The sequence below is a fragment of the Polistes fuscatus genome, unplaced genomic scaffold (assembly GCF_010416935.1).
Source record: "Polistes fuscatus isolate 324 unplaced genomic scaffold, CU_Pfus_HIC Scaffold53, whole genome shotgun sequence".
NCBI classification, from domain to species: Eukaryota; Metazoa; Arthropoda; class Insecta; order Hymenoptera; family Vespidae; genus Polistes; species Polistes fuscatus.
The window spans coordinates 22,837-44,841 of record NW_025113133.1 but is presented as its reverse complement, the minus strand read 5'-3'; the positions used below and the strand labels follow the sequence as shown (position 1 = coordinate 44,841).

General features: G+C 42.3%; 2 protein-coding genes across 2 annotated transcripts; both read right to left on the bottom strand.

Moving 5' to 3' along the window:
• Window positions 1-17,740: 17,740 nt before the first annotated feature.
• LOC122522741 (uncharacterized protein K02A2.6-like) lies at window positions 17,741-18,996 on the bottom strand. The gene is made up of 3 exons (XM_043644019.1): window positions 18,990-18,996; window positions 18,364-18,930; window positions 17,741-18,252 (listed from the first exon to the last, which is right to left on the bottom strand). The coding sequence occupies exons 1-3, from the start codon at window positions 18,994-18,996 to the stop codon at window positions 17,780-17,782; spliced, it is 1,047 nt and encodes a 348-aa protein (XP_043499954.1). The 3' UTR covers window positions 17,741-17,779.
• Window positions 18,997-21,052: 2,056 nt separating this feature from the next.
• On the bottom strand, window positions 21,053-21,664 carry LOC122522740. Its single transcript, XM_043644018.1, has 2 exons — window positions 21,608-21,664; window positions 21,053-21,538 (listed from the first exon to the last, which is right to left on the bottom strand). Exons 1-2 carry the CDS (start codon window positions 21,662-21,664, stop codon window positions 21,053-21,055), a joined length of 543 nt encoding a protein of 180 aa, XP_043499953.1.
• Between the last annotated feature and the right edge of the window lie 341 nt (window positions 21,665-22,005).

Here is a 22,005-nt window from a genome sequence, read left to right as displayed (position 1 = left end):
TTCCGTCACATATTAAAGAGAGCGTCCGAGTCGTACGCTCTAAAAAGATGACGATGTTTCGTCCCGGGAGCACGGCTAGGACTCATCAGTAAGGCTGTTCGGTGTGCTCCTTTTTTTTTTTTTTTTTTAAAGAAGTTTATTTGCTTAGATGAAATACATTTTCTTGTTAATACATTTTAGGCTGCATAACTTAACTTAAAAAAAAGCCTTAAGAATCTTAGATATAACTTATATCAGTAGTTTAGACCGCAAGTCTCCTTGATTGGAGCAGCTGGGGTCTATCCGTTTTTCCTAAATAAATAATTAGTGTTTATTTGTTCTCTAGTCACTTGAAAGTAAATATTGTTGCTTATAAATAATCTAATTTCTTTTATAATAAGACTCAAGTGAAAGTCATCATCCAAAACCACTTATATAACTCGTTTCATGTTTTTGTACTTACAAACTAAATAAATAATATACAAACTAAAACTAAATTATGTACAAATATTTACAGTTCTTAATCTAAAAATTACACTGCACTATTCTGGGTGCAGCCTTCTTCTTAGCTCTTTACGATGCTTTGATTCATTGGTGAGCCACCAATATTTTTCGTTCAGCCTGTGATCGTCCATTTTATCTCTCGTCGGGAGAGCTTTTGAATAGGTAAAGTTAAACCATTTGAGTATTGGGTCATCTGCAGCATATTCAATCCTTTTATGTGCTTTGTGTCTTTTCCAATGGTAAATGGTTGGCACATTATGTTCGTCTTGGATGAGTCCTGCGTCGTCGAGCGGTAAAAATGCCTGGGGCGGGAGCGCACCAGTGTCGTTTCTCTTGGCCAGGTCGTCAGATGTAAACTTGGCCAGCTCCCTGACTGCAGGGTTATCGATTAGAGGTAATTTACTGAAGTAATCTCTAATTAGTCTGATGATATGTGAGTCGATTCTTGGAATGTCAGCAATGTTATATAACTCGGCATTGCTGACGAATTTTTTGTACCTAGAAGCTGCTGATCTGTAGGTACCTATGCATGCCCTGAGACATTTCCTCTCGAAGACCCTGTAGTTTTCCATAACAGCTTCGTTGGTATTCCACCAGATTGGCGTTGCATATATTAATATTGGCCTGACGAGTAGTAAGTAGCAAATAATTTTTGCTCTTCTACTTAGATTTTTGTTATAAAAAATTCTGTTGTTGGCCTTGAAGGCGGCCTTGGCTTTGGTGAGTTGGATGTCTGGATGATTCCTGATTCTCAGTAGCTGATCTATATGGACTCCGAGATACTTGACTATTTTTTTGTGTGGTATTTCTATTGGTTCGCCTGTGTTTGGTGATGGAGTGACTATTTTAAATTCGTCGATTTGTAAAAGTGCTTTTTTGCTGAGATGATTGGACTCTCTTCTAAAAACGGCCGTTTCACATTTTTCTGGATTCAAACGTAGGTTCCATGTTTTATAATAATTGTTAATTTTATTGACCAGTGTTTCGAGGTCTTCTTGAAGTTTTGCTGGGTTTTTACCAACTGTTCCTGCGATTATATCATCAGCATATGCGACTGCAAACAGATTTTCAGACTCGTTCAGGCCAAATGATTGAAGCAGAGCCATTGTGTAGATGTTGAAAAGTAGTGGGGAATTAACAGTTCCCTGTTGAAGCCCTTCCAAAACTTTGTAGCTCTTTTTTGATGTGTTTACGCCGTCCCATACACTGAAAGTCCTTCCCAGGATCATATCCAGTATGAGTAGCGTGAGCCAATCAGGAAAACCAAGTTTAATTAATTTTAATGTTAAGTCATTGATCCAAACTGAGTCGAAGGCTTTCTCAAGGTCAATCAGCGCAACTGCAACGCGTTGATTACTATGGAGGTGATTCAAAATTGTGTCCACAATTTTGTGAATTGCATGCGTAGTGCTATGTTTGGCTCTAAAGCCAAATTGAAGATCATGCATTATTTTCTCCTCAGTGCAGACTCGGACCATGTGATTGTTGATAGTCATTTCGTACACTTTACCAATGTTAGAGGTAAGGCTGATTGGCCTGTAACTCGTAGCTTTACTGGGATCTTTACCTTTTTTCAATATTGGAAGAACTTTGGCTGCTTTCCATACGTCTGGGAAGTATGCATGGTTGATAGCATTGTTGAAAATAATTACTAGATCAGTAATTAATCTTAGAGGTAGGTGTTTTAGGACTATTGACGGTATCTCATCTGGTCCGCTGGACGTTTTATTTGGGAGCTTCCTTAGGATTTTTGTTAGCTGTGTGATGTTTATAAATGGCTGTTCCTTCTTATATTCTTCTAGAGCGTCTTTTTTAGTGTTGTTAAGTACATTTGGAATTATAAAGCCCGAATGTGTTGGGTTGGTGGCACTATTTTCACTTGAGAAGTTAGTAATTGTAATACTTATATCTCTTCTTGTTTTAAGTAGATCTTTGGCTGCTGACGCTTTGCTGTCCACCATTTCTTTTAGCCTGGTACCAGTATTCAAATACCTTGGAGCATTTATCGATTGATAAAAGTCTCCAATGATATTCAGTTTATCAGTTGGATCCGTGATTATTAGTTCGTTGTCCACAGGTGTAGCTTTCGAGAAGTCAATCGATCCATTGAGACATGCAGGGTCATCGTTGTTGATTTTTTGGTCAGCTATTGAGATTGGATTTTTCTTCCTCAGCAGTTTATTTATTTTTGGGAAGAATGCTGCCGGGTCTTTGTGATTGATTTGCTTGATCTGGCCTCTCCGTATTCTTCAACTGCTTTGTTGAACTCTCTTCTGAGCTCAGCTTTAATGAGATTAATGGTGTTCTTTAGTTTTGTTATTGCTACTTGCTTGTGTGGGTTTAGATACTTTGATAGCATGTGCAGTAGTTTGATAGACTCTGTTTTATTTTTTTGCAGTTTTTTTATTCTGGAGTTGAGGTATTTCAGGATTCCCTCATCTCTTTTAATTACAGGAGCAGTTTTTGATATAGTGGTAGTTATGGCTGACGTTATTTTTTGTATACCTTCGTCAATTTCTTGAATTGAAAGGTTTCTATTATCGGGGAGATCTTGTTTGTATTCATTATCTAGAACTTTTCCAAATTTCTTCCATTTAATAGCCCGGAGGTTTCGTCTCGGGCATTGCAATACAGTCTGTTTTTGTAACTCACTGGGGAGGATTGCAGAGAACAGGAGTGCTCGGTGGTCACTGTCATAGTCAGCAGTTGTGATTTTGTTGTTTGCAGTGAGACTTGAGAGTGCGATGTTGGTAATACATACGTCTAAAAAAGTCCCCGCTGTAAATGAGGGTTCATCAGTGGTGTAGATTGATGCTCCAAATTTTTCTGCAGATTCTGCTTCCCAAGTTCTTAAATATTTACCTCTTTGATTGTCTTTAGAATCACCCCATTCCCTCCTACGAGCATTAAGATCTCCCGCTAGGATGAAGAAGTGATTTTGATTGTGTAAATTTAGTCGTTGGAGGACATCATTTAGCTCTTGGATGAATATCTTTCTATTAGAGTTTGTGGCGTAGGCACTGATGATAAATGTTTTCTTTTCTAAATGTTGACTCGGGAGCAGTTGGACTATGGTGAATTCCAGTAGTTCATTTTTTTCAGATGAAGGATATTTGATAATTTGATGTTTAATATTGTTTTTAATCATTATCGCCGTATATATATATATATACCTCCTCCTTGTTTAGAATTAGGACGGTCATTCCTGATGACCGTGTAGTCATGAGACTGTATGTAATGATTTTTTGTGAGCTTGGTTTCTGAAATTAAAACTATATCAGGATTGTATTGTTCGATTCTGCTGAACAGCTCGAATCGTCTAACGTTGTGCTGAAGGCAGTTTGCATTTATTGCCATGAGTCTTATGACAGTTGAATGACCAGGAGGTCCACTAATTTTTGTAGTTTCGGAATCGTTGGAAGAGGATTTACTCATTCTCTGGCGTTAACGAATCCATAGAAGAAGTCAATCCTCCGTTTTTTTTCCGTTACACTGCGGTTGAGTGTGGCATTCATTTCTTTAATAGCACTGGCGAGACTACTAAGTTCTGATGTGATTTTTAGCATCCAATTATGTTGGAATTCTTCATTGCTGGTCTTCTGAGCCTGTTCCTGTTGCTGCTGTTGATATTGCGGTTGAAGCCTGTAGGCTTGTGAAGTCTGGCCAAAGGGTGGCTGTGGCGGCGATGGATTTTCCTGGAACCAATTTTGTTTATCCTGTGTTCTATTTGTTAATGGAGGAAAATGTTCTCTCTGCCTCGACATAGAGTTAGCGTAGGAGATTTGTGGGTTAACCTCTCCGTACATTGTGTCAATTCTCTTCTTTAGTGAGATAGATTTCTGAGCACTTGTTTCTTTCTTTAGAGTTTTTTCGAATTTCAAGAATGTGCAGCCAGCATAGTTAGCTGGGTGGCCAGCTTTTCCACAGTTTGCACATTTGAAATTTTCTCTAGTTGTTTGGCCCGTCAGTGGACATTGAGCAGGAGCGTGCGAGCTAGATCCACACTTAACGCACCTGTATTCCATTTGACAGTTAGCGGCTGTATGACCAAGTCTTTGGCATTTTCTGCATTGGAGTATTCTGCTTCTTCGGAGGCGCTCCCATCTAGCCTTAAGATTGCACACATGTTTAATTTTAAGTAGTTCTTTTAAGCTACTAGTTTGGGTGATTTGGACAATTAAATGTCGCCTTTCTTCACCATCTCGCTTAAATTTTAACTCAGAAACTTTTTTAAATTCAACTGAGGGAATATTTTTTGCTTTACAATACCATATTTAAATAAGCAAGCATTCAACGAGTGATGACCACTCCGAAGCCTGTTGATGGAAGTAACTGAACGTCTATTTAAGCTAAATTTACTAAACCATGGTTTGGACGTGTTGACGTAGAAGTTATTTCTATAGTAGTTACCTTTATCAATGTTCGAAAAAATGAACCATTCGTGGAATTCAGACCACATCCTGTCCTTCCATAGTTTTTTAAAATCGCTTGCAGGGAGAAGAAGGGAGGTATCTCTACCGGTGAAAATAGCCCTCTTAGCAACTCTATCAGCAGCCTCGTTACCTATGATACCACAATGTGCAGGGATCCAAAAAAACTTAACCCTTTGTCTTCTAACTCTAACTTTCTTAGAAGGTCTCTGATCAAAAAGACCAGATAGGATTTTTTACCCACCATTTTATCAGACACCAGAGCTTGAAGTACACTCTTGGAGTCTGAAAAGATTACGAAATATTTGGACGGAGATTCCTCGATAACCTTGAGGGCGTGGTAAATAGCCATTGCCTCTAAGGAGAAAATTGAAGCCTGTCTGGGAGCTCTAAATTCTAGTTCCACTTCTTCCAAAGGCAAGACGACAGAGAATCCCCCAAATGGAGCCCTATCATCTTTAGAACCGTCAGTGAATATACAAGTCCAACATGTCAGAAACACGTCAAAGATGTCTCTAAAAAGCTCCTGACACCTTTTAGATCCACTAATTTCCTCTCCTTCGTCGAATGAAACCTGTGGGTGGTGCAAAATTGATTCGAATCCATACCTATAGCATAGAGGACCGTTGGAAGACATAATCAAATGCCTGAATTTGTCAATTTCGCGGAAGCTAGCGACGAGGTTGACCCGGCCATCTCTGTTAATTAAAGTAGGAGTATCTTCCAGGTCTGCCACCTCTTGTAAAACGCGTAGTACTTTGTGATCGACTCTGGATGCTGCTCTGGCCAAGAAATTTGAGGCCAAATATCTAAATCTGATATCGAGCGGAGGCTCTTTCGCCTCTGCTAGAATTACATTGCACGGTGTGGACGAGGCGTAGCCTAAGGCTGCTCTTAGACTTCTAAATTGGATTCTGTCAAGTTTATTTTTCTCTGCCTTAGTAAGATTAAAAAGAATAAGGCCACCATACTCCAACCTAGATCTAATTAAAGCTCTATATATTCTTAATAACAATAGAGGGTCAGCGCCCCACCAAGTCCGTCTCAGACAGTTGATTGTTTTGAGTGCATTACGACATTTCTTGTCAATTTTCTCAATGTGAGTCTTCCAGCACATGCGAGTATGGAGATCGACACCGAGAAACCGGACCATTTCAGAGTTAAAAATCGAGCACCCCCTAACGGTAATATTCCACCTCGGTGAATTAAACTTTCTACCATTTCCTTTGTCAAAAATACAGAATTGGGTTTTCTTAACAGAAAGATCAAGTCCCAGGCTGTCAAGGTAGATACACACATCCACCATTGCTTCTTTCACTCGCTCAATAGCCGCGTCGGTATTCTGATGACTCGAGTAAAGACATGCATCGTCAGCATATTGTAAAATATTACAGCCATAAACTCTGCTCACAACTTGCTCTAATTCTAGCACGTAAATTGCATATAATATAGGGCTTAAAACACTACCCTGAGGTAAGCCTCTGAAGGCTGTATAAGTTTCGTCAATTTCCCCGAATTGAAACCGTAGGCTTCTTTCGGAGACTAGGTTATAAATGAAGGCCAGAGTGTTCGCTGGAAAACCCAATCTTTTAAGTTTCAACAACAAAACGTCTGGTAAAACATTGTCGTAAGCAGCTTTAATATCTAAAAACAAAGCTGCCGTAGCCTCCCCTGATTTGAAAGACTTCAGAACATCAGCACATAACAATGTCAAATTATCAGCGCAAGACCTGCCCTTGCGAAAACCGTTCTGAGAGCCAGGTAGAATGTTATGGTGTTCAAGCCACCAACTAATACGATTGTTCAATAATTTTTCCATGACTTTAGCCAAGCACGGAGCGAGGGAAATAGGACGAAACTTATTCTTCTCGTTCTTAGGAATAAAGAAGACAGCGTATCTACTCCATTGATGTGGGAATTCTTGGGACGTGAATATCTGATTAAGCAACTCAAGAAGCAACAGCTTAGCCTCATCAGGAAATTGAACGATCATCCTATAGTCAATTCCGTCAAGCCCTGGACTTGATGAGAGCCTCACATCCGACAAAGCAAAACCAAGTTCTTCTTTTGTAAAAATGGAGTCTAGGAAGGGATCCGCGATATCAGAGACAAGACAAGGTCTGCTATTTGGGACCCATGAAGGGCAGAGCTCATCAATCATATCCTTGACAGCTTTAATTTTATCTCGGTCATATTCATTAGCGTTTTCCTTGTAATTCCATCTGTTTTGGAAGCCTTTGATGGTGTTCCGGAGATATTTAGGATTAGTATTCCTAGATAAGCTCTCACAAAACTGTTTAAAACTCTCCTTCTTAATACGTCTTAAACCAACCAAGGCCTCAGCCTGAGCCTTTTTGTAAGCGATGAAGTTAGTACTCGATCTGTTAAATTTAAACTTTAACAATGCAGCCTTACGTAGCCTCACCAGTCTATCACATTCTTCATTCCACCAGGTAGACGGAGGAGGACTAGTTTTAGGTTTGAAGTACTGGGGTCTAACCCTGTGTCTTCTAGCTTTTAAAGGGCAAGCGTCTTGAACACAGCACTCCAAGGACGACGTAAATGAGGAGTATTTAGTCTGGATGTCATAGTCCGATGCTAGCAAATCCATCAAATCTGGGACCTTTTCATATATTCTGTCTCTATAAACTGACCAATCTATGGAAGAATTATACAACCTATTCGACTTTCTCCTTTCGAACCCGGCCTGAAGACGGCCACTACACTTGATAAAAATGGGGATATGATCACTACCCCAATAGTCCACCCCTTTTTTCCAATCAAAGAGCCATGCCGAAGAACTATCAACGAATGTCACGTCTACGTTGGATTCCCTACCCGAGGAAGAGCTTAGATAGGTAGGACTTCCATCGTTAAGACACACAACATCCCTGAATTCCATAGCCTCTACGAGAGACTTCCCCTCAGAACATTCCGTCCAATCTCCCCACAAAGAATGGTGAGCATTAAAGTCACCACCAATTAAATAGCTGTCCGAAAACTGATCAAGAAATTGTGCCCAGTCACCTGCATCAACAAACGATGTTGTGCTTGGGGGTCTATAACAAGAAGCAACCGTGGAGGGCTTACCATTCAAAAGAAGTCTAATAGCACAAATCTCAATCTTACCCCCGCAGCCATACAGATCCCGAACCACATCATATCTCAATGAGTTTTTTACCAAGATCGCCACACCTCCCCGTTACCCCGTGACCTGTCGCTCCTTACAACGTCGAATCCTTTGACATACAGAGTGTCTTTTTTCTTGAGCCAGGTCTCTGAGATTAAAAAAATATCAATATCTTTGGAATTATGTACAAGTTCGTTAAGTTTGGGCTTAATGCTACGTGCGTTCCATTGAATAATATTTAACAAAAAACCTTGCTTACTGCCCTTGTATTGCAGGTCCATGATTTTTAAGATGAAGTTCCACCGCTTTCCTCAGATGTTTAATCAGCAGCTCCACATCCTATGACATCATGAAAGCCCTTAACAGCTCTTCCAGCGCCTCACAAATCCTCGCCGGTCCATTAGCCTGTGCTATGTTAGCCTCTCCACCAGGAAGGTCAGGAGGTGGTTTGGAGCTCGGTCGACCCCAGGTAGGGGTGTTCATCGTCATCTTCTTGTGCAACGGGTCCTTCATCGGCAATTGAGGGAAGTCGTCCTGATTACCTCTGAATCGGGATCTTATTTGTTGGATATGATCCTCTTTATTTGAGTTAGTCACCAGTTTCCTTGCTTCACTGAACGACAAATTATCTCTAGCCATTATCCTTTTAATTTCCAGTTCGACATTCCTGTTTGGACATTTATTATCTAGTGTGTGATGATTTCCACCGCAGTTCACACATTTCTTGGCATTTAGACACTGTTCGCGGCCCGGGCATTCTTTTTGGCTGCATGACAAACACACTTCTGAATTCTGACACTTATCTTTAATGTGACCATACCTGCCGCATTTGAAACAGATTCTAATCGGGGCGATGTAGACGTTAACAAGTAAGGGGACACCCCAGATTCGTATGTGTCGAGGCAAAACGGATGATTTGAAAGTGATACAAATTGTGGGCGAGTCCATCCACTTGCGATTGTCTGGCATCGGCCTGTCAATTTTCTTTCTCAACCGATAGATATCGGAGATAGTTACATTTGGGTTCTCCTCCTGAATACATCTCCGAATCTCCTCCAAGCTCACGTCGATTGGAATGTCTCGAACAACACCTTTCTTGAAGCGTAAGTGAGTTGGTACAAAAGCTTCTAAACCATTTTTCTCCAAGTTGATATTGGAAAGGCAGGCGTTGGCCGCCTCCCTGGCATTGAACGTCAGACGCCAAGTATATCTGGAGCTCCCGACAATGTTGTCAAAACGTACATTGCTGTTTGCTAGCTTGCGAGCGATTTCGATGACTTTGATAGGTTTAGTTTTGTCTTGAGCACTACTTGATCTCACATATACAGCGAAAGGACCTCTTTCTTGTCTACCATACCTGAACCTATCCGCAATCTTGTTATTTATCTCCACCGTGTTATCAACCTTGTCTCGATTATTATCTTGGGCTCCTTTTTGTTCAAAAGATCCTTGTTGTTGGTTTTCGGACATCTCCACGTCATTCGGGGGATTGTTCCCATCAGTGTCAAAGACAGAAGCATCATTATTGGTGTCAGACTTGTGTCTTTTGTTGTCAGGTTCGAACTGCCCGCCGGCGTCTCTATCGCGAGACCGTCCCGACGACATTTTCCCCCCTGTGTATTGTGCAATGCTGCAATTAATTACTCCAGATCTTCTCCCTTTAATAAACTCTTTCATAAGATAGTCTAAATTAACGAGATCTGTGCGTGGGAGGCTTACGCCTCCCTGACTTTCTCCCACGTGGCTTACCGCCAAGTTGAGGTTAGAATAAGTCGACGGTATAAAGTTATACTTTTACCCAGAGTTAAGAGATAACGATCTTACCTGGATAACCAGGGAACTAATTAGATAAAAAATCTAACTCTGATTAATATTGCTTTTTTAAAAAAAAAAAATTATTGCACAATAATAACTTATCACTTTCGCTCACCTCCCATCACGTGGGTCCCTTCCCACATTTTATTCAGGAAGTCGCAGCTGGAATTTGTTATACACAGGTGGTGGCGTCATCTCTGCGCTGTTAGCCGAACTTACTTTGGCAGCGTTTTTCACAGTTTGGAAACCATCTTTATTGACCATGGGCAGTGAGTTGCGCCGACGGTTTTCGTTGAGGTTGGGTTTAACGGCGTGTTTATTTGATCCGTTATCATTATTAATTTTTTTCTGCCAGCTTTTGTAAGCATCTTCGAGAGCAAACGAATTTCTAATCACATATGGAGTGACTCTTGAGTTCTTGATGTCCTTCGGCATAATTTGAGCGGATGCTTTGCGTTTGAGGCTTTGCTGATTCGCCTCTTTAGGCGGCACGCCAGCCATAATGGCAAAGTCTTTTTAATGTTTATTTAGCTGATTATAAGTGGTTTTTTTTTTTTACAGGCACATAAAAAAGAACCAACACCCACCACTTTTAACTATTATTGTTCGCTTTTTATGAGGCACTTTTCATAAATTTACACTGCATAGAGCAATTGAAATTAATAAAACACGAGGCACTTTCTATACACAGACTTAGTCTCGCAGTTCCCTTGTGTCGACCGCGGTAGAGAGATTCATTGAGTGGATGTCTTTAATATTGGCCGTCAGACTTGAGATGGTATCAGCTCGCGCCTCCTGCAGCGCTAGTCTCGCAGCCATGTTGAGGTAGGATTACGATCGCCAAGTGAGACTATAACGCAGTAGTAGGATCGCCCCCACTACTTCCCGAGATGATAAGGCTCACGCTACACTATCCGTGAGTGGGGAGATGACGATAATTCCCGAGTGCTAGTTTCCCGCGCCACCTAGATTTTCCCTAGTGAACTAGAAACGCCAGAACTAAACGAGCACTCGACGCAGCACTATCACCCTCGGCTTTGAGAAGCCCACTATATAATGATATGTCTGAACTATGAGATGAGATACACACCGCAGTTCAAATTGCGCTTACGATCCCTTGAACTGATTTTTCTGTCGCAGCACAACGTCCAGGGTGCTCAGCAATGCGACAGGAATGTGCACGACACTTTCACAAATTTTTAATTCTGTTACACTTACACAAAATTACTCTATAATCCGGCTCGAAGGACCAAAAAATGTTTGAGCAAGTTACTAGTTTAGAGAGAGATGCGCGAAGAGAAGATCGGAGAGTACTAAGAAAAAGGATAAGAGACGGACAAGATAGGCAAGTGGACTGTATTATGTTAATTTCTGGTAGAGTTTGTATGTAACGAGATTTATTAAAATTTGTGAACAAAAGAAATAGAGATAACAAAATTATAATATGAGTTAAGAAATAGTAATGGATAGACGCCACGTGTACCGGATATCACGCCACGTGTGCCGGAAGTACGTAGTACGAGAAGTCGTTAAAAATGTAATAATAAATTTAATATGAGAATAGATAGAAATAATGAAACGAGTAATACAAGAATGAGAGGTAAGAAAGTATAAAGAGAGGATCAGAATTAGAGATAAAAGGTTAAAAGATTACCTGATATGTCGTTAATAAAAGATAGTATAAAGAGATAATCAGTGAGAAAGACACAACACAAGGATGGCCTAGATGAGAAAAGAAAAAGAGTAAGATGAGATGGATCGGTGAGAGATGGAACGGTGACAGATAAGAATAAAGCGAGATGAAGTCTAGGAGATGATGCACAATTCTTTTAGATTTCTAAATGTACGTCCGCACAGATTAACTTATTAAACGATTCCAACTGGACCACGCCACTTTTTCGGTTGAGGAATAGAGCGGAAGTGGAAGAAAAGGACGATACACCAATTAGCGCGTTCCACACTAGGAAGGGAAAACAAAGAAACCAATAGGAGAACAACACGCAGAGGATGACGTAACAGGGGACCAATGATCTAGTTACACGTTAAGTGGCGTGATCCCTTGATCAATAAAAACAATCGATATGTCTTCTTCTCGACGATAACAGACGGCGTCTTAATCATGCTATCCGAGAGGTGCTGTCATCTAGTTTGAGTGGCGCAATTTTCGAACACAACTAGATTATCGAATTTTACCTTTTTTGCCTGGATTTTGTATATAATACACGATTGCCGATGCCACGATTGCTCGATTGTATATAATACATCGGATCGACTATAAATATGTACATGCACCACACGCATCTATTGCGTTGGCATAATAATATTTTTCTTATCGTCTACATGGCCAGTCTTTTGAAACGCTCGACGGTGGTCGCGTTAGATTCGAACCCACCAAAATTCCAGAAATCTTTTGAAGTGTTTTAGTAACTTTCGTCGTCGTCGTCGTCGGGGCCAGCTTCGGTTGGTCGTCGGGGCCAGCTTCGGTTGGTCGTCGACCACCACCCCCTTCTGGGCGAGTTTTCGTCGCGCGCCGCCAAGGAGCAGCCGCGGGGCCGGTGGTGGTTGGGACGCGTTCTTCTTTCGTTTGGGGGTGGAACTGTTCGAGGAGAAGGCCGAAGAGGAGGACGATGACGAGGGAGGCGAGAAGCTCGTCGCGGATACCGACGGTATTTCCCCGACTGGCTCCCTTTTCTTCCCCGCCGCGTTCCCCTCCTGCTGCTGCCCTCACTGCTGCCCCCTCTGCTGACCCCTCTGCTGCTCGTCCAATAATTGTAGACGACGATCTTTCCTTCCCACCATTTCCGCGATGATCGCTTTCCTTTTCTTCTTGCCCTCCTCTCTGGTCTCTTCCTCTTCCTCCCCCTTGGGCTCGGGCTCGGGTTCGGCCTCGTCGTCCTCTTCCCCACCATCCTCCTTCTTCCTGGATAACGGGTTGTTCCTCCTCCTCTTTGGCCAAGCGCGACCTCTCTTCCTCTTCTTTTCCTTCTTCTTCTTCATCTTCTTACCGTCCAGCAAATCAGGCTTTTTACTTTGACTAATGTACCGGCGACGTTTAACTTTTTTGATGTTGCTTGTTCAAGGTTCTTATCGATGCTCGCGGCGAGGAGCTCTTCCTTCTCTTTCTCCTCCTCGTCCTCGTCCTTGTGGGTGGCGGTTGCGTTGCTCGGGTGAACATCCGTCGGCGCGTCGTCCGTCTCCGTGGCGTTTCCGCCGGTCGTCGTCGTCGTCGCCGTCGTTGCTGTTGCCGTTGCCGTTGGTTCTCCTGGACCCTCCCCCACCTCGCCTATTCGGGATTTCTTTTTCTTCGAGGTTGCGGGGAGGGTTTGCCTCCTGCACGTTTCCTCGTTGGCAGCAGCTTCCTCGCAGGTCACCACGGACGACGACGACGGTTCTCGGTCTTCCGGTAATTGACACTGCGGACCAACTTTCTTCCTGGGTCTACATCGATGTTTTCTCTTCTTTTTTTGCGTTTGCGACATCTAAATCTATCTCTACTATCCTTTTCTTGGGCTGGGAGATTCGAGCAGACGGTCTGTTGCTATTGCTGCTGCTGACTCAGGTCACCCTGGTGGTGACCTGATTGGTGGTGACCAATTTTTATATATTCCTTCCTGTGACGTCGTAGAAGAGGACTGCCAGGGAGCAAGAACAATTTTATATAATTCTCCGATCCGATACCGACTTTCTTGCTGTCTTCTCGGCTAAGAGAATAAATGCCCTATTTTGGGTCAACCTGTAGAGCCAGTACTTTACCCGGGATCTTGGCCGGAAGTGGAACTTAAACCTTGTAATGAGTAAGAGATGATAGGTACACGGAATCAGGTGCAAAAAGGAGCTTAGTTTGTTGGTTTAAAACAATTCACAGATAGTAGCTAATGTAGAAAACTTTTATAAATGTAATGATTAAGAACAATTATCAAAAATAACAAAAACTCGGTTACATACGTAGCAAACTTAGTAATAGATGTCGAATTAATAAAAGTATAGCAGTAGACTGATCGAATTGTTCCGGTAGACTGCCTGCTTGTTAGCTTCGGTCTGCATTCTAAAAAGTTTTTCCCGCCACTGTACAATTTCATCCACTTTCTTATTTAGCATCAACTCTTTTTCAATAATCCCTTCTTCGATGGTTGCTAAATCTTCGAAGGACAATGGTGTGTCGGAACTGACGCGTCTTTGTTCGGATGCCATTTTCAAATATAATTATTGTGAAGTTGAGTTAAAAGTTTATTAAGGTTATTGTGAATTAAAACTCCTTTTAAAACGACAAATTAATATTTGTATGATTTTAAATATATATTAATTTCTGTCTGGTGTTCGAAAAATTGAGAAGGCAAGTACTCTTCGTTTTGGCTATCCCACACTGAGGATTCGAGCTAAACTAGGTTAAGGCTCTCATTTCTCCTTTTTACTTTTTTCAAGGTTCTCCTATAGTCAAGCGAGTTTTACGTCTATTTCTACTTGAAACTATAATTTGCAATACCAGCATGACAATAAAGGGTCATTAGAAACATTGTCTTCGCTCAACCCGTTACTTTCCCTTCTTTCTTCCGACCTTGTATGTAAAGAAAGAAAGAAAGAAAAAGGAATACGCCGTGTCTCGCAGGACAAAGGCTCTGATGCAACATTTTAAGGAAACCATACCTACAATTTGTCGTAACTTTAACGGGCAGAAGAAGGCAAAGACATTGTACTCTCTCTCGTTGAAGAAGAGATCCTCGGACATGGCGGTAGCACCGGAGAGTTTAATAGCTTTGTTAGAAATATTTTCATTGAGATCGCTCCTTTCCAAAAGGGAATAAAGAACGAGAAATAAAACTGACTGAGAAATAAAAAAAAAAAATTTTCAAATTTTTTATTTTAAATAAATAATGAAATAAATAATTAAAGGACATAGCAAATATGGATTTTGATTTAACAGATCGCTTACAATTAAATGTATATCTTCATTTTTCTGAGTTCTGGAGGTTCTATGCCAACTTTTTTGCGCTCCAAAGCTTGGTGCCCCCGGCACTCTTACCGTCACGCCTCTGGTGGCGAAACCGTATATTAAAAAAAGCCCACATGCATGAATAACCGCTGCCATTCGCTCTCTTCCGTTCCAACTACCGAGCGAGTTACGCGCGTACTCACTAGCAGCGACCGAATGATAACACAAGTTCCTATTTCCTTATACCTTTTGAGATTCTTGTTAAGTTTGTTATATATTTTGTATAAGTCTTTCCTGATACGTTTAAAATAAAAATATTCATGTAATATTTTTCCTAGTGAGTTTATTATTTTTTGAATATCATTGAACACGCGACAATTGGTTACCCTGACGTGATCAGAAAAGATTATCGAAGCCACGTGCAACCACGTGTTTGCCAACGTGATCTTAATAGATTTCCTAAACCGGTTCATCCGCGTGCAAACTTACGAGATCCGTACAGATTACTCGAAACCGCGTGTAAGCCGACGTGATCGAGGTTTTTTTTTCTCTTCGTTCTTTATCGCACGCGATATTGCGTAACTGCATATTGAGCTTACATGGAATCTCGATTTAAAATTACTACTGCAGACTACAAAAGTTACTTTACCACACACGTTCATTTCGTAAAAAGCCCTTGCAAAATTCGCCCAAGAAGGTCGACACAGATCGGATCGACGGGACAATGACTACGGAAGAAGAACACGCATCCTTATCTTTGGGAGACACATCAGGCACGTCCGCGTCCGTGGAATCGGTGGCTAACATGAGGATTTCACCATTTTTGAAGCCTGAGCCGAGATTTTGGTTCGTTCAGGTGGAATCCACGTTCCTGGCGAACCGCATTACCAGCGAAGCCAGCAAATACCATCATTTGTTTATCTCGTTAGACCCTGAAATCATTCTGGAAGTCCAGGACATATTGCACAATCCGCCAGCAGAGGAGAGGTATGTTCATTTGAAAACGGAGTTAATTAAACGATTTTCTGACTCTGCAGACCAACGACTGCATAAGGCACTAGCGAATATCCAGTTAGGAGATAAGGAGAATACTTAGCTGTTACGGCAATTACAGGCCTTGGGTGGTAACAGGTTGTTGTTCGAGGACGTTCTCCGTGTTAAAATGCTGTCACTACTACCATCAGCTATTGTCAGATTTTTAAGGGTACTGAAGGCAACTTCACTGGATGAACAGACTGAACTGGCAGACGAATTAATGATAGGCGATTAAGGTTCTCTTGTTATAGCCGCACACCCAACGAACAGTCGCTTAGTGCCTCCAAGCAGACGTTGTACGGATCCTGAATGTTTCAGGTACATATAAGACATGAGACGCTCTCTTAGAATGCTGGAAAATCAAATGGAACATCTATTACGCACAAGAAATCGATTTCCACGTCCTAGGAATGACGGTGCTTGTTATTATCACCGGAAATTCAGTGCCAGAGCAACCCGTTGTAAATCTCCATGTACTCGTTCCACAAGGACCAACCAGGGAAACTAACTACGCTATCACCGGTTCGTGCGGTGACCGTGATAGCGTTTTCAGCACCGCTAACATCTTAGGAGATATACGGTTACACCTCTATGACAGAAAAACACACCAGCGATACTTGATTGATTCTGGATCAGTTATCTCACTGATACCGGTACGTATATTCAAGAGACGGGCTTGTGATCCTAATCTCACTCTTTTTGCAGCCAACATGACACCGATTCCCACCTTTGGTACATACTCTGCTGACATAGATCTGGGATTGCGACGTTATTTTCACTGGCCACTCATTGTAGCTGATGTACCTTAGTCGATCCTTGGGGCTGACTTTCTGATCAAGAATAACTTACTCTTAGACATGAGGAATGTCCGGTGAAATTAGGGTACTTGACTTGGCTTTGTAGCTGCTCGGCGAGATAACTTTTTCGAGCACTCCCTGTGCACAGCTGCCTCAACAATTACCGCCTCTTTACCTTGCTTCTTCATACTTACTAGACTCTTGTCCGAGCTCCATTTCCTTGGAGGAAACCCGTCTAACTGACCTGCCAATGAATTCTGCAGGAACTCAGAAAAATTAGATTTTAACAGAGTCTCCATTTTGGAGTAGCGGGGTTTAGCCGGTTTATTTCCGTTTCTAGGGAGACCTCGTAGAGGCATCCGCCCAATGCTACCCACTAAGCACTAGCTCTGCCGCCGTGTCCGATTTTGCTCCCTTGTATGAGGACCTTACGACTTGCACCGAATCAGGTTTACCAATCTTTTAACAGGAACTTATTTCCTTTTGTAAACTTATGACTAGAATAATTTAGCGAACATATGTTTGTTCTTAGTCTTCTTTAAGAGGGGAGTCTTACTTTTGTCAATTTTGTAAAATTTATAGCGTATATATATATATATATATAAGACAATTTCTTTGCCTTGGTAATGATGGTAACTACGGTTGAACAATTAGTACAACTTTTGATGCTAAGTTAAACTGAATCAACAATATGTACAGCTTTCGTTTATTATGATTAAAACGAATATAACTTAAATCAATACACATAGATTATAACAAAAATATCTCTACGAGTTTACTTCTCGTCTCACGTAGTTACGACTCTCAAAAGCCACGGCCAGGCGACTTGAGCTTGGTCTTGTGGCGTGCTCTATTAGCCAAATAATAGCATAGGGAAATTATAGGTTTTACGTAGGCGGATAACAAGAATTAATATCACTCGTGTAACAAATAACAACGATATATTTTAACAACGTTGGAATAACAAATCTTTACACGGGTACATGTGCCTTTCTTTTTCTCCATCCGCTCTCCTTAGTTGCTAACACCTCTGCCCGCTCCCTAGTCCCTTTTTCCTCTGCCCGGGATGTCGCGGCTTTTATTGGCGGGACGGCTGTCCAATCACATGTAATGATGCACCACCGCCAGTCGGAGCGCCAAAGTACTCCCCTCCAGAGTTCTACAAGTTGACTCGTTGTTTGGCTTTAGCGCCCGGGTATGTTCTTAACTCAGGGACCTGCGAAGCTTGCGCTGTGTCCTGCTGGAATTCTGTAACATCTAAAAATGCAGGTTTTAGTCTCTCGATTGAAATGTTGCATGGCTTGCCTTTTACCAACACCGTGTAAAGCTTCTGGTTAACTCGAGCTAAAATTTCATAAGGGCCGTGATACGGTTGTTGTAGTGGTTGCCGTATCGTATCGTCTCTTAAAAAGGCGTGTGTTGCTTGCTGCAACCCTTTATGCACAAAAGGTACATTCTTTGCGTGATGTGCTGCCTCTCTAGGGCGAATTCTTCGCATCCGCTCTCTTAGGTCCTGTACGAATATTTCCGGTTTAACTCGTAAATGATTGTCCTCGAAAAACTCTCCAGGCAGTTTGAGTGTTGAACCATACAGCATTTCCGCCGTCGAGCATTTGATATCTTCTTTATAAGCTGTGCGCAACCCTAGAAGAACTATTGGCAATACTTCTAACCAATTTTTCTCTTTTCCTAATTGGCAAACTATCGCTGTCTTTAGCGTTCGATGCCATCTTTCCAAAATACCGTTTGATTGAGGGTGATATGGTGAAGACCTTGTTCTCGAACACCCCAATAGCTCGGTCAATTTTTTGAACAGTTCTGCTTCGAATTGCGATCCTTGGTCCGTAGTGATGATCGTAGGCACTCCAAATCGCGCTACCCATGTCTCGAAAAACGCTCTTGCTACTGACTCTGCTGTAATGTCAGCAATCGGGATTGCTTCTGGCCATCTCGTAAATCGGTCTATCATAGTAAGACAATACCTAAACCCTTTGCAGACAGGTAATGGCCCGATAAGGTCTAAGTGAATGTGACGGAAACGTTCACCTGGTATTGCAATTTTGTCGGGCATTGCTTTATTGTGTCGTTGTATTTTTGTTGCCTGACAGGGTAAACACGTCCTTGACCATAGCGCGATTTGCTTGTTCATCCCTGGCCATACAAACTTCTGTCTTATTTGCTGTCTGGTAGTCCTTGCACTCGGATGTGCTAGCCCATGTACTACGTCAAAGATCTTTTTCCTCAATACCTTAGGGACATAAGGTACAATAGCTTCTTCCCTACTCTCGCAGTACAATGGACATTCCTGCCCTGCCAATGTAAATGGTCTAAGTTGTAATTTGGAACTGCTAGCTAAGATGTGCTTTAGCTCCTCATCTCTACTTTGTTCGAGAGCTAACTCTTCTGTAGAAACTATTACTGGGACGTTGACAGCTTCTATACGGGACAGTGCGTCTGCCACAATGTTCTCAGAACCCCCTACATGGACAATCTGAGTGGAGAACTGTGCAATAAACTCTAGCTGTCTCGCCTGACGCGGTGATGCCTTATTTAACCTCTGCTGAAATGCAAAAGTTAAGGGCTTGTGGTCCGAACGTATTGTTAACTGCCTTCCTTCGATGAAATCTTTCGAATATTTAATTGCTTCGTATATCGCCAGTAACTCACGGTCATACGTGCTATACCGACGTTGCGTCTCCGAAAGTTTTTTTGAAAAGAACATCAAAGGCTGTCTTACATATCCATCGACTTGCTCTAACGTTGCGCCTATCGCTACGTCTGATGCATCCGTGGTCAGGACAAGTGGTGCGGCTGGTTTTGGATGTGCTAGCTTTGTGGCTTCGGCTAGCGCCTGCTTGCAGCGGTCAAACGCCTCTATCGCTTCCCTCGTCCATGGCACTGGGCGCTTGTCATTTTTGCGGCTGTCTGTGAGAAATTCAGTCAGCTTCACTTGGCCTTGTGCCGCCTCTTTAATACACCTCCTGTAATAATTAACAAGACCCAGGAACCTTCTTAACTCTACTACTGTCTTTGGTCTAGGATAATTCATTATCGCCTCTGCCCTCTTTGGCAGTGGCTTTACTCCTTTCTTATCAACTGAATACCCCAAATATTCCACCCTATCAGCTTCAAAATTGCACTTGTCTACGTTAATCGTAATGCCTGCCTTTTGTAACCTGCTAAGTACTGTACGTAGATGTTCCCTATGTTTTTCCCGGTTTTCGGAAGCGACCAGTATATCATCTATGTAACAATAAACGTAGCCTAAATCCTGGAACAAAGAATTAATAAATCGTTGGAATGTCTGGGCTGCGTTTTTTAGACAAATGGCATTGTAAGGAATTCGAAAAGTCCGAACGGTGTCGTTACTGCAGTTTTCTGGATGTCTGACTCAGCAACTGGAATTTGGTGATATGCTCTTTTCAGATCTATTGTCGAGAACACGGTTTTCCCATATAACCCGTGTGCGAAATCATGGATGTGCGGTAGAGGATATTTATCTGGTTTAGTGACAGCATTTAAACCGCGATAATCTCCACAAGGTCGCCAAACGCCTGGCTGTTTCTTGGGAACCAAGTGCAGCGGTGCCGCCCAAGGGCTCTTTGATGGTCTGCAGATCCCCATTTCCACCAAATATCGAAATTCGGCTTTAGCTGCTTCTAGTTTTTCAGGGGGAAGCCTGCGGAAGGGATAGGCTACTGGTGGCCCTTCCGTCTCGATATAATGAGCTACTCCCTTCTGACACGGCCCTAGGTGAGTGAATGGTTTAGTCAGCCCTGCAAATTCCTTTAACATAAAATACTGTTCATCCGTAGATCTGACTGTCATTATCGATATATGTGGCTGGCTAGTCAAACTCGCTACTCTTGTTGCCCCGGTGTGGTTGTCCTTCAGTGACCTACTACGAAGGTCTACACTTAAATTGTAGTAGTGAAGGAAATCTGCACCAACTATCGCACAGTTAACATCAGCTACGCAGAATTTCCATCTGAATTGCCTACGCAACCGCAAGTTCAGCTCCAGCAACTTTTCACCATAGGTATAAATTGGTACATTGTTAGCTGTAAACAACTGCATCGCTGTTCGTCTTGGTTTGCCTTTAACAAATCTTACTGGCAGCAGCGAGATGTCAGCCCCTGTATCGATCAAGAACCTGATATTATTAACAGTATCAGTAATATGAAGCCTCTTTTGCGAAATGCCACTGTCCTGAACGGCTCCTATTTCAGGATGTTTTACTCGTTTCCCTGACCGGCAAGCGGGTAAGGTGCCTTGCACGGTAAAATACACCTAAACGCTTTCTCCTTGTAGCGCCTATGGTAGAAACACCATCCATCTACAGTATTATTGTCTGCCTTGGCACGACTCCTACAGGTTGGTTGTGCTTGCCTTGACTTCCCCCGGTTTTTGGACATCGCGGCTATGGTAGCAGTCAGTCTTCAACTTCTTCCCTTAACTGCATAACCTCCTCTCTACTGGAGCTATCGACACTCGCTATGCTTGGTGTTGCTGTTACTTCCATAGCCCTGTCGGCTCTGGCCGCCATTTTATCTAAACCGCACTCGTCCGAGATTGCCAGGAGCTCTTGTATACGCTGTGGTAATCTTTGTGTCCAAATCGTACGTAACATATCCTCGCGTACATCGCCTCCTGCTAGTGTACGCATTTCTCTAAGCAGCACTGACGGAGTCTTATCATCTAGCTCTATTCCTCCCAGGAGCGACCTTAGCCGTTTTCCTACAGAATCTGTATAGCGCTCAATTAGAGCTGTCTTTAGTCGCTCATACTTGCCAGTCTGAGGTGGCTGCTCTACAATATCTGCCACACTTAACATTACCTGCTCGTCTAAGTGCCTCAAGACTGCGCTATACTTAATTTCGTCTGACCGAATCCTGTAGACTGCAAATTCTCCTTCTAGCTGTGAAAACCATAATTTTGGTCTGTTACGCCAAAATGTATGCAGCCTTACGTTCCTGAATTCGTTCGCCTGGATTTCCTTTCCAGCCTCACTTTTCCCGTCTATATCGGATTCTCCTGAATCCATTTTTCTACCTCCTGGGCACTTCTATCAATTAGAGGAGTTCGGCTTACCGACATTTTCCCTTTTTTGCTTATAATCGGAACACGTGGTTTATACTTCTGTTCGACGTTCGGGGTCACCAATTATGTGGCGTGTTCTATTAGCCAAATAATAGCATAGGGAAATTATAGGTTTTACGTAGGCGGATAACAAGAATTAATATCACACGTGTAACAAATAACAACGATATATTTTAACAACGTTGGAATAACAAATCTTTACAACGGATACATGTGCCTTTCTTTTTCTCCATCCGCTCTCCTTAGTTGCTAACACCTCTGCCCGCTCCCTAGTCCCTTTTTCCT

Coding starts and splice junctions, on each gene's coding strand:
- LOC122522741 (XM_043644019.1), bottom strand. Junction 18,253..18,363: donor ATATCACCCTCAATCAAACG/GTATTTTGGAAA, acceptor GGTTGCGCACAG/CTTATAAAGAAGATATCAAA.
- LOC122522740 (XM_043644018.1), bottom strand. CDS start 21,664: ATGGATTCAGGAGAATCCGATATAGACGGGAAAAGTGAGGCTGGAAAG. Junction 21,539..21,607: donor AGGCTGGAAAGGAAATCCAG/GCGAACGAATTC, acceptor TGGTTTTCACAG/CTAGAAGGAGAATTTGCAGT.